Source organism: Emydura macquarii, unplaced genomic scaffold, assembly GCF_026122565.2.
Source record: "Emydura macquarii macquarii isolate MOO-44397 ecotype Brisbane River unplaced genomic scaffold, CSIRO-AGI_Emac_v2 contig_629, whole genome shotgun sequence".
Lineage (NCBI taxonomy): Eukaryota > Metazoa > Chordata > Testudines > Chelidae > Emydura > Emydura macquarii.
Window position 1 is genome coordinate 3017627 of NW_027130766.1, and position 12184 is coordinate 3029810.

A 12184-nucleotide genomic window follows, 5' to 3' on the forward strand; every position below is an offset into this window, starting at 1 on the left:
GTGCGGCCCTGTCTACACCAGGTAAACAGGTGTGTTTTTAAATAGGGAGAGTTGTAGTTTTCTCGATTTATCTCACCCAGCTAACATGTTAAAACTAAATTAGTCCTGCTTAGACTAGGATTTTAAGATGTGGTAACGATCATGTTTTAAAACCAGGCCTTTTCTCCTAGTGTAGACAGGGTCACAATGTCGTATACCAGAGTCTTTCAGGACAGATTCACTCAGTTATTCCAGATTGGATTGACTCTGTTTGCAAGTCAAAGAGCCATTCGATCTCTAAATGCCACTTCAGATCCGAAGTTCCAAACCATGGACGCAGAGCTTCACTCACAAAGCTGGAACTGTCCCTCCGTAGCAGTGTCATGCACTAGTGGTGTCGCAGTGGGAAAAGAAACAATCCCATCATAAGAAAATGACATTTTATTGAGAACAACATAGTGCAAAATAGGGACAACAACTGAAGAAATCAAATGTGTTGTATTACTGATCAATAACTGTCTCTGAGCAAGGTCTGAAAGAACCCAAATGGACTGAATATGATCATTTTAGTTTGGAATATTGAATTTACGTCCAGTATACACGGTGGGATACATTGCTCAGATTTGGAAGGAAAGGGTTTCTGTATAAAAGAACATTCCCCGGCCCAAAGCAGGGAGGAAAATATTTTACAACACACAAAGGGATGTGCATTTGGGAAAAAAACAATTACACAAACCCTTCAAATAAATAAAGAGAACCTAAAGATACTATCTCAAGCGTGTCAGACTGAGAAGCCCTGAGAAAGAAAACTGGTGAAAAATTACTCATGAAAGATGAAAAATACATTGTGAGAAAAGTTAATGTTCTTTTTCTGTAGCTTTGAAAGTTCAAAAAAAAAATCTAGTTTTCAGTTTTATTTTGCTGGGAACTGAAAGCTGATTTTAGCACATGGCTATGGTATTCTATCTCCAGGCCAACCGTGACCTGGAAGTGGAGTGGATTTGTAATATATATCCAGAGCTAAATGCTCCTTTCTCTTCTGCCTCTCTCATGGATTGTGCCTCTGCATTCACTGCAAGGACAGATCGCGGGCTAGGGGGAGAGAGGTGTACTGTGTGCTTAGATTTGCTTTTTCCTTCTGTAGCCTCCAGAAGTTCTCCAGCCGACTTCACCCCTGTGACTGGTAGTTGAATTAGTATCCACTATCCTCAAATGTTCTCTCAACGCTTCCACCTTTCATTCTCCCAGATGCATTTGCCCTACCATGTTATTTTCCCAACAGATGTCTGGGTAGTTGAAGTCTCCCATCACCACCAAGTCCTGTGCTTTGGAAGATTTTCTTAGTTTTAAAAAAGCCTCATCCACCTCTTCTTTTCACAAGTGCCAGGTTAGAATTAGCTATTTAGTCTACTGTAGTATCTGAGAGCCTCACAATCTTTCATGTATTTATCCTCTGTGAGGCACGGCAGTGCTATTATCTCCATTTAACAGATCAGAAGCTGAGGTAGAGAGAGACTAAATGACTTGCCCAAGGTCACATGAGAAGACTGGGACACAGCAAGGAATTAAATACAGGTCTCCCAACCTAGGTTGTGCCCTAACTATGGTGACCAGATAGCAAGTGTGAAAAATCGGGATGGGTAATGGGGGGTAATAGGTGCCTATAGAAGACAAAGCCCTGAATATTGGGACTGTCTCTATAAAATCTGGATATCTGGTCACCCTAACCTTAACCACTGCAGCAGCATTCCTCTCTGAGAGCGTCTAAGCCAGTACAACCTGACAGCAAACTCAAAAGGGTGCAGACCTGGTCAAAGCAAGTTTGTTTACAAATTTCAAATGTTTAGCTGTGGGAACATTCTCCAGAATTTGCCCAACTCTAGTAAACGTCAGGACAGAAGGCCCCACGGGCTGTGATGTCCTGCACTGGCAAACTCAAAGGCTTGTCTATCACCCCTTTCTGTGAAGTAAGCCTTGAAACTGAATCTACCCTAGAGCCTGAAATCACATTGCAGAGAAAGAAATAGACACCTGGCAGAAAGGGAGAGAGAGAGAGAGAGCTATGGGAGGGAGATGAGGGCAAATAATTATTACAAAATCCAGGCTTTGAAAACCACTCAGGAATACGGAGAGTCACCATGGGGCTCTAGTCTGTTTCTGCAGGACACAAGTAAGTAGCGTTGATTTAGGGGGTTGGGGGCCGCTACTGATGTAAACTTCACCTAGTTGGTCTTTGGGGAGGTCCTGAAGGGCAAATCAGCCCTACAAAGTGAGACTAGCATGAGACTGTTAATTGCCAACAAACTGTTTGTGCAGCTGTCCCCAGTCTCAGGTCCCTGCAAGCCCATCCCACCACCTGTCCCCACCACTGATGATGCTGAGGCTCCCAGGAGGTGTGGGGGCGGGTCTTAAGGCCAGGAGCATTTATAGAAAGCATCTGTCAACATCAGCCAGTCCCCCTCCTGCAGAATGGCACTTGATGGCTGGAGGAGGCTATATAAACCGTCACTCCATGCAAGCGAGTCCCAGGACAATAGCTGCCGTGCCCTTTTATAGCTTAGATGCTTTGCTCATGTCCTGGGGGCTCTGAAGAGAGGTAAAAATAGGTTCCTATTCTCAGGGAGAGCCTGTGGCGGTATCTCTTTCGGTCCAAGATAAGAGAGCATTTCATACCAAAGATGGTTTGGATGTTGGAAGATTCAGCACCGTCTCCTTCGAAATGGAAGAGGCAGATGGAGCCCGGCTTTCGTTTGGAGGAGTCACGCACACTTGGCATGACGATAAGACTGTGAGATGAAGCTGGAGAAATTAACTCACACCCCGCTCCTTAAGACACTTCCCTTCTCTCACATGTAGCAGCAGAGGCCTCTTGGGACTTCAAATGCTTCTCTGTATCACACAATTTGAAGCAGTGCCCAGTTGTTTAGTGACCTGTATGAAATGAATTGAAGAGTTTCATTCCATCGGCCAGTTAAAAGGTGTCCACCTTATAAACACCACTACTACAGATGGGCAGCTTCTTGGCCCACAGAAAGCCCACAGATTGCTCACACTATCCCTCAGACTTTACATGCAGACCTGCCAGCAGTCCAAAAGAAGCACTTGTAGATTTATTTAAATGATTGCAAATCTGCAAAATCACATACATGTAAATATGTTTGCATAAACTGCTTCCAGCTGCAGAGAGAGACACAAAAAAGAGACATATAGAAAGATGAAGGGAAGCAAAGGGGGAGAGAGAGAAGTGTGTGTGGGGGTGGGAACAACAGAGGTAGGCCTCAACATTTAATTCTTTTTTCTTCCCAGCATCAGCATTTCACCTGTTCCCTCCTGCACTGCCATTGTATTGCCTCCCACCAAGGAACTGCAAAGTAATCCACCCCACTCCCCAGCACCACCACACCTACTCCCCAAAGGAATTTCAGAGGGGGTTGAGGGTCTCAGAACATTGCAGACTGATTCCCCAGTGAAACAACTTTTGTGATGTTTATTATGAATCACATGATATTTGGCATTTTTCTTAAAGTCCCAGCTTCCAGAATCAGATTATTACCTGAGAACTTCGGCTTTCTTTGAAAAAGGTAAGTTTCTAGCCTTCCTGATTGCAAAGAAAAGCTTGAAAACGAGAACCCTAAGCACTCCAGCACTAGAAGACAAATAAAAAGAGCCTTACAATTATTATTTTTTAAATCTCATTATTTTCAAGTCAATCTCATGAGTTTTGAGTTTGGCAATATTGACCCTGTCAACGTAAAATCAGGTGCATCATTGATGTGGCCAGATTTACATTAAGTCTGCTCCCGCGTAAAATAAATGTGTTCTGTTGTATTCATGTGTTAATATTTAATCAATAGGCTAAGGGACCTGGTAAAGCTAAATGGGGAGAGAAAATCCAAGATGAACCTGTTTTTCAAATGAATGAACAGTGCCCTGGCATCTCCTAATTGCTGAGTGCTTGCATTTGCAACCTTAATAATATTCTTTTAATACAGTTTTCTTTGTACGTAACAGAAAAAGAATCTGGCTCTGAAATACAAACTAAAGAGACATCCCTGCCATGCGAGAACCTAAACTCAGCACTGCAGCATTGGACAGGAGCTGTACGGAAATCCAGGCCCCCTTCAAAGCTCTCTCCCCCTCCTTCCTAATGGCTTGTCTACATGGGGAAATTATTCCAGGTTAAGGTAGGGTGTGACTTGAAAGCGCTAGAGCTACCCTGGAATACGAGTATCCACACTGGGAGTTATTCCCGAAGTCGGATAGTTATTCTGGAGTAGCGATGCTTTTCAATCTCCCTGCGTAGACGGGTTTGCAGGAGTTGCAAAAGCACCTTACTCTGTTGGGCTGCCCCTGCGCTGCTGGAACAGCTAGGTGTTCAGCTCTGGGCCTGCCAGTCCGAAGACAGGAGCAGAGGGACTGAGACAGTTCCAGACTCCAGGATTCAGTCAGGGACCAGCTTCCAGTGGCCGCCAGAGGCCGCTGCCGCTGCACGGCAGAGTCAGTCATTCTGCTGCCCATATTCCTGAGAAAGCAAAAGGGGGGCAGGGGTGGGGAGGAAAGAAGGAAGGAAGACAAGAGGAAGGAGAGAGGGACAGAGAGGAGGAGGAGAGCAGGGATAGGAGAGGAAGAGCAGGGGAAGAGGGGGAGGAAAGAAAAGGAGAGGGGAAGAGAGAAAGGAGAAGAGGAGGAGGGGGATGAGGAAGGGGAGGATGAAGGGGAGGAGGAGGAGGAGAGGGAAGGGGGAAGAAGAGGAGGAGGAGGAAGAGAGGAGGAGGAGAGGGAGAAAGAAGAGGGGGAGGAGGGGAAGAGGAGAGGGAAGAACGAGGAGGAGAGATCAGGGAGCTGCAGACCCGCCGGGCTAGGCAGAGCGCTCGCTGCCGCCCGACGCCCAGCTGTCATCACAGCTCTCTGGCCCCGCTGCCGCAGGGAGCGCTCGGGTCCCGCTCGGCTATCTCCGTCAGTTCGGGCCCACGGGCTGCCGCTCGGGTGTTTCCGTACCCGTTCGGCGCTCTCCCTCCACTCGGCGGCGGGCCGCTCCGCCCTCGGGTGTTTCCGTCCCCATTCGCCTATTTCCGCCGCCCCTCGGGTGTTTCCGCCGCCGCTCGGACGGACTCGCCGCCTGTGGCCGGCCTCCTTCCTTCCCTCCCTGGTGCCTGCCCCGGTAACGGTCGCTGTGAGTTTAAATGAGCAGGGGCCGGGCCGGGCCGAGCCGCCGCCGCCGCTGCCAGGACACGGACTGAGGCGGAGCCTGGGCCCGCCCCGCCGCGGGAGCTGAGGGGACAGGATGACGGTGCTGCAGGAGCCCGTCCAGGTACCGAGCCGCTCGCCGCAGCCCGGCCGAGGCCCCGGACCCGGCCTAGCGGGGCCCGGCCTCGCCTGCGCCTCAGCCGGACCCGGGCCGGGGGCTGACTCGCCCCTGCCAGGCGGGACCCCTCCAGCCGCCCCCGCTGGCCGGGCTCCCCGCCCGCCCCGAGGGGCCCTGCGCCCCCGACACCGGACCCCCGGGACCCCTCTTGAGCGCCTCTGGGAGGCAGGAACCCGCCGGAGCGGTGGGGCCCTCGCCCCCTCCAGCTGGGCCCCCCCCCCCCCCCCCCCGCTGGCCCGGCCCCTCCTTCTCCCCTACAACGGGACCCTATCCCCGCACGCCCACGCCCCCCGGAGTTGGAGACCACCCCTTCCCCCGAGATGCCCCCACCCCCCGCCTATTCAGGTAGATCCCCCTCCCCTGTGTCCCCACCTCTTCCAGAGAGCCCCCCCCAGACACCCCTGCTTCCAGAGAGGGCTCCCCTCAGATCTCCTGGAAGGAGCCTCTTGGCTGTCTGCCTCTCTTCCAGGGAGGACCCACCACTGCCATTTGCTGTTCTCCCTCCCAGGAGAATCTCCTTCTGCCATCGCAGCCCTGTTGTTATTACTATATCTGTATTCCCCTAGCACTTAGGAGCCCTAGTCATGAATGAGGAACACCCCCCCACACACACACACACTGTGCTAGGTGCTGTGCATACACTGGACTGAAAGCTAATCCCTGCCCCAAGGGCCTTACAATCGACGTATAAGACTCGAGACAAGGGACAGATACAGGCAGACAGGTGGGGGCACACAAGGAAACAATCAGTTGATATTGGCCAGCATAGTTCACTTTCAAAAGGGACCTGTTCCATCTCTATTGCTCCTTCCTGACCCTTTATGGACCCCCCTCAATTCCTCCTTTCCTTTTTCAGCCACCCTTCACATCTGCTGTTTTAGTATTTAAATGTGAACAATGTGCTCAGCTCTGTGGATTACACACAAATGAAAGACATTTCTTGTCCCAAGGAATATGCAGTCTAAAATAGATGGGATGCTTGAGAAACCCAGATGAGGGAATAATTGATTTCTTAAAAAAAAAAAAAAAAAAGAAAGAGAGAAATCTCTCTGTTTTTCCAGTACATTTTCCTTCTTATCTTAGTCTCTCTTTCCAGAAATGATGCCCCTTCAGAAGTTATCTGTCCTTTTCTCTTTCCCATATCAACCTTGCCTTAGCCATCCTTTCTGTGTTCCCTCCCACTTCAGTCTTTCCCCATGTTATCTCCTCCCCTTTCCCTTTCACCAGACATCCAATCTTTCCCAGGTTTCTGTCTTTCAAAATAAATTGGGACATAGGGTTTAAACAGTCTTGAATAGAACAGGTTTTTTCCTGGTAACTGATAAACCTCTCCCAGCTCCCACACTGCCAAGATGCTTAGCATATTGGACAGCTATTTAAAATAACAATAATGAGCACAACAAAAGTATCAGTAACTTATTTTATTTCTTTTTCTCACAAAAAGGAAAACAGATGTAGCTCTTTGTGGGAGACACCACCTGCTCCAATGACTTGGTCTACAAATGGTGGTAGCAATGGAGGCGCTATTGTAGATATAGAATTGGTGTTCTTTACGCCTAATGCTATAGCATTGTGCTAAAAAAACACTACTAGCCACCTGGATCCCTTTCTCCAGTAGCACCACTGCTACCATCTCTGGACAGGTGGTAGCAACAGTTGGGAATTCTAGCAAAAGCTGCCTAGTGTAGACTTCTGTGTGGAAAGGAAGTGAACACCCACCAACATAGTGGATGACAGCAAACAGTATCTAACATTTTTACAAATGCATGTAATCAGCATCTTTTCTGCTGTCCTAATTATGACTAACCAGGTGGAAAATGTTTGCTATCCTGAAATTTCCCTGGCAGAGATGTAGAGTATTTTATTTGAGGTATATTATTTGGTTTGTAAAATGGACCGATACTTTTAATGTCATCTTCTCTAGCTTGGAAGTGCCATTGATGGCACTCTGTTTTTGTTATTACACAAACCTAGTTGTGTTTGATGAAGTACCAAATTTCTCCTTTTTTGATATCCAAGGAGCCTGATATGTTAGTGCAACATCAATGCACAATCATTATGTCTACACGCGTACATGTAGGACTCATGAATTGCCATTATCTCAGCCCCACCGGTGGCAGTAATGATTGAGATTATATTGTAGGCACAACTTAAGTGTTGGATGACAAGGTGGTAAAAACATGTGAGTTATGTTTAAGTTACAGCCTCCACCATTGCTACCACCAGTTGGGTTGCAGTGGTGTGAATTGCAGATCTGAAAGGTGCCACTTTCAATGCAGCCTTTGTTTAGGCTCCTAGTTTCTCTGTCCTCCATTGGTGTCCTCATAGAAGTCTACCTTGGTCATCTGTAGTCACAGTTCTTAAAAGTAAACAGCAATGGTGCAGTGATTCTGACAGTTGTAATAAATGCAGTGATACCTCAGGATTATGGTGCATTCTGACACTAATGTAATATGCCTATGACGTACAGACTCTGTCTTACGGTACAGATTTAAATGAAGCTGTTGGGTTGTGTGTTCCTGCTTGGCTGGACTCCTGGTACTTTTTCTTATCCTGTTATCCCATTCTTCTTGCATATCTTCTGTAAGAGTAGGCATCACTTCTGACTCATCAACATTACAAGCGACTTTGTGTGTGTGTGTGTGTGTGTGTGTGTGTGTGTGTTTGTGGGAAAAAATTGTCATGTTCTTTTGTATAGCATTTGCTGATGGTCATTCAAGAGATCTTTCACTCCCACTAATTATCTATCCCCTCCTTGCAAAAGCAGATTGTTGGGTTTTTTTCTCATTTACAAAACTATTATCTTTATAACCTTGACGGACCTTTTGTAGTGGTTTCATTTGTATATGTAGCATTTTAAGATGTAAGGTAAAATGACAAATGCCTGCACTGAAGAGCTTCCAGTCTAAGGGCCAGATCTTGCTATCCCTACTCGCAGTGAGTAAAGGTGGTAGACTCTTGTCCTAAATAGACAAGATACCATTTTATATTTCCTAATCAAGACAGCTAAAACTTCCAAACTTCAAAGATAAATTAAGCTATATATCCCATGTGTTATCATACAACACAGGTGCATTTTAATTTTTGTCTATAAACTTTAGTTTCAGCAATACAGCTCTTAACCGTTTCCTTAAATGCTTCAATTTCTTTGTTTTTATCATATTGAATAGCTGGTATTGAGGTCTAATGATGGACAGTCTACAAGGCCCTGTTCACACTGTGACTGAAAATTGATGGAAACAACCATGTACAATTATTGTTAGCAAAGGTTCCCTGACCAGTAAGGCTGTTTCCCTACCTCCCCAAGAACTATGCTATGAAACCATGGTTTTCATTTTATTTCATTTCATTTTAGACTGATTTTCAGGTTGGGGTATTCTATAATGGTCTTTCTTAGAAGGAAAAAAAAATCTTTGTCTACACTGGTCATGGATTCTGTAATGTAGACAGGGCCCTATCAATTTGACAAGAATACAGTGCTTTTGACATAGCTATATCCAACTTCTCTTAAAAGTTATCATGCAACGTTCAGACACTAATGGGCTTTTCTGGGTGGAAAAGTGGGTTTGGGGTGAGAAGGCTTTAAATATTTTTACCTGGATCAATAAGCATTTATCTCTTCTTTGAAGAAGCTTTCCCACTGCACAGCAGCTGATGTGATAGTTTTGGAGTTCTTCTCTACAAGATTTATAACAACATTTGTGGGTAAGAAGAGAGAAGAATGGGAACCAGCTCTTGGACTCTGTCTGCTCTATGGGAAAGTGTTACAACAAGCTATTGGTTGGAACACTTTGAACCTGCAATCCTTGTCACCCTGTGACAATGCAGATCAGCTGTCCGAAGCATTTAAATGTTGGTTGCAATGGCAGTGGTCAGATCTCTACCTCTGGTCTGGATGAACAGGTGCCACCTAAAAAGATTATCCCCATTGCAAATGTAAAACCACAAACTGCAGCTGCACTAGTTCAGCCAGTTCTAAATCCAATGGAGTAGCTTTTGTTGGGTAAATACCCTGAAGCACCTACTTGCAGCAACAGTTCTAGGCCCTGTGGATTGGGTATTTTATATCTCCCAGAATGCGCTGATACAACCAACAATCGTCAGTATGCTGCGTGGGGAAGCACCAGGATGGTTCTGTCAGAGGCACTGTTGCTGTTTGGGCACACTAAATTGTTGCATTTGTCTTGGCAACAACTGCCTTAATGTGATCAATGACCCTGTTACAGTTTTCTTGCTTTGTTTCTGCAAAGTGAATTATCACCACGATTATTGCTTATTCCCACTCCTGTTGGCAATCTGAGGCCAAAGACTTAGGTTTAATTTGCTTTGTAAAAACTACTGTGTTAAAGCATGGTCGTTCTTTTCCTCTTTTACCCTAATCTGTAGAGCAGGGGAAGTCAATAGGCAGACTGTGGACCAAATCCAGACTGCTAGGTGCTTTTGAATGGATCTTGACATTTTTTTACTTATTATCATTATTGGGGTTTTTTTAATTATTATTATCTTCTCTGGAGACTGGACCTTGACTGTACCTTGACCAAGAAATTTGGACCCTGACAAAAAATAATTGTCTACCCCTACTGTAGATCAACATGTGAGTCACCAGTCTGTCTCTAATCCATCAATGGCTTCAGGCCATAAAACCTGCTTCTCTTTGATTACAGAATGACTATCATTGTACAGCATGAGCTCTACTAACTCACTGTACCCTCCTGCTGTTCCAATCCTGGGCCTCTAATCAGCAGTAATGGTTGGTTGGACCGGTGTGTGGTATCAATTTTATAATGTAGATGTGACTGTTTACTGTAACACAACCAAAAGTCCCTCGCTTATGGCCAACGTCAGATTTAGGCAAGGTTATAACTCTCAAATAAGAGCAGGTTGCCAGAAGTATGCTGATTTAACACTCTTCTATAATCACTCATGTAGCATCAAAGATATGCATGGTGTTCTACAAACCCCAAGGTCTCTGTCCCAAGAAAAATACAGTCTAAATAAATATGACCTGTTGTCATTTAGATAGGTATTTGATGGAATAAAGGAGGAGGCACAGTAGATAACGAGGAAAATGGAACTCTGGTGCTGCCCTAACTTATGCCAGTGGTCATGTCTGCCCCATGCACAATCCAGAGGATGCAGGGGTGATTTAAAACTCTCCCTCCAGGTTGTGCCTTATGTGCTGTGCCATCTGAAAGGTGCAAAACAAAATTTGTCCTGGTTCAGGATAAAATAAAAGATGATCACTTTAGGCAGACTTCAGTTTTTTCCTGTGAATTTAGAATCACATGTATCCATTTATACACACCAGAAAATGAAAAATGCTGTATGTATTTTTCTCTTCTACAGGCAGCTATATGGCAAGCACTTAACCACTATGCTTATCGAGATGCAGTGTTTCTGGCAGAAAGATTATATGCTGAAGGTATGTGCCTCGCTAATATTGAATTAATAGTTTAAGTTTACTTAGAATTTTTAGGGCTTCTGTTCTCTTTTTCACTTGGATAATACAGGTTTATTTTTTTCCACTCTAAAAACTCGCTTGCAAGTGAAGAGACACTGTCAAGTTAAAATCAAATGTTACTTGTAACAATAGCAGATTTTACCTAAGCTTACTACAAGATTAGAGGAAAACCTATTTTTTTTATTGTTTCAATTTGCTATATACGCTGGACTACTCTGGGTTTTACTGTTCTCCTCTGTACTATATTAGTTTACTCTGTTTGTGTGGGTCTTTCATACAGCGACAGGGTAGAGACGTTTTTTAAAAGTGACTTTAAAAATCTCACTTTGGCGGGATAGATATGGTACATGAAACTACTTTTAACTGAATAGATTTCAGGTTGATAGTGTCCCTTCAGAATGGCTTATTTGACAAATACTTCTAAAATGACACCAACTTGAAACCATCACTTCTTTATTAAAAAAAAAAAAAAAAGGTACCTTTAGGACTGTTGTTTGCTTCTAGTTTGAAACGCCTTATATTTACATAACTTATTTTATTCTTGGATCACCATGCTATTTTTGTCTAACCCAGATCCAGTTTCCATTGCAGCTCCTTGTCTCTTGCCGGACATAAAGGTTTTCAGAATTAGTGTTGCTACACAAATTGGCCAGCAAAAAACAGTGAGTGTTCTGGCTTATGCCCTTTTATCTGAGCTCAAACATGCTGCCTTTGCCATGCATTTAAACTTCTCTGGATCAAGGAGCTGCTGTCCAAAAATTCCTTTTGAATCTTGGTCTCCAGCATAGCAACACAATTCTTTGCTATGAGCACATGTGCTGGCCTGTATCTTGTTATATAACAAACTATTAAATAACTGAAGTTGGCTGACCATACTGTGTAGTTACGTTGGTTGTTAATAATTTTAAAATTATTTTGAGTCATACAGAAAACTTTTTAAAAGTTGCTGTAAAGATTTCAAGGATAATCAGTTTGCCAAGATAGCAAGCCAGTTTGCACTAAAACTTACTGAGTTCTGTAAAAATTGGCCCTTGTTTGGACCTCAGGTTTTTTTTCTGGCTTCTACTTAGAGTTCCTTTCCTCTTCTGAGAGCTGTGCATATATGATTACTTTAAATGCACATCTGATATATATTGTTGAAAGGTCAAGTGAGTTAGGAGCCCAAGTCCTGTTAGGTGCCTTTCAAAACTTTACATACAAATTATATCTTCTCTATCTCGCCTATCCACCCATTATTCATCTTCTCACATACTTTATTCAATATACAGCCGTATATATTATGCACAAAAACAAAATGTTAAAGGAACATTAAGGTTGCAAAGTCAAGAACTCAAAAGGTAGGAAATCCCAGAGTTAAGGTTGCCTGTACAATTTACTTT

At 44.5% G+C, this 12184-nt stretch overlaps 1 protein-coding gene across 8 annotated transcripts in view; it reads left to right on the forward strand.

Moving 5' to 3' along the window:
* Nucleotides 1–5090: 5090 nt before the first annotated feature.
* CDC27 (cell division cycle 27) overlaps nucleotides 5091–12184 on the forward strand; it is a 45647-nt gene continuing 38553 nt past the window's right edge. For 7 of the 8 annotated variants that reach the window (XM_067541025.1, XM_067541031.1, XM_067541026.1 and 4 more), the window contains exons 1-2: nucleotides 5091–5290; nucleotides 10691–10766. In XM_067541025.1, coding sequence (XP_067397126.1) covers nucleotides 5264–5290; nucleotides 10691–10766 — 103 coding nt within the window. In that variant the 5' untranslated portion in view covers nucleotides 5091–5263. Of the gene's footprint in view, nucleotides 5291–9660; nucleotides 10095–10690; nucleotides 10767–12184 lie in introns of those variants that run through there. The other variant, XM_067541030.1, reaches the window with a different exon arrangement.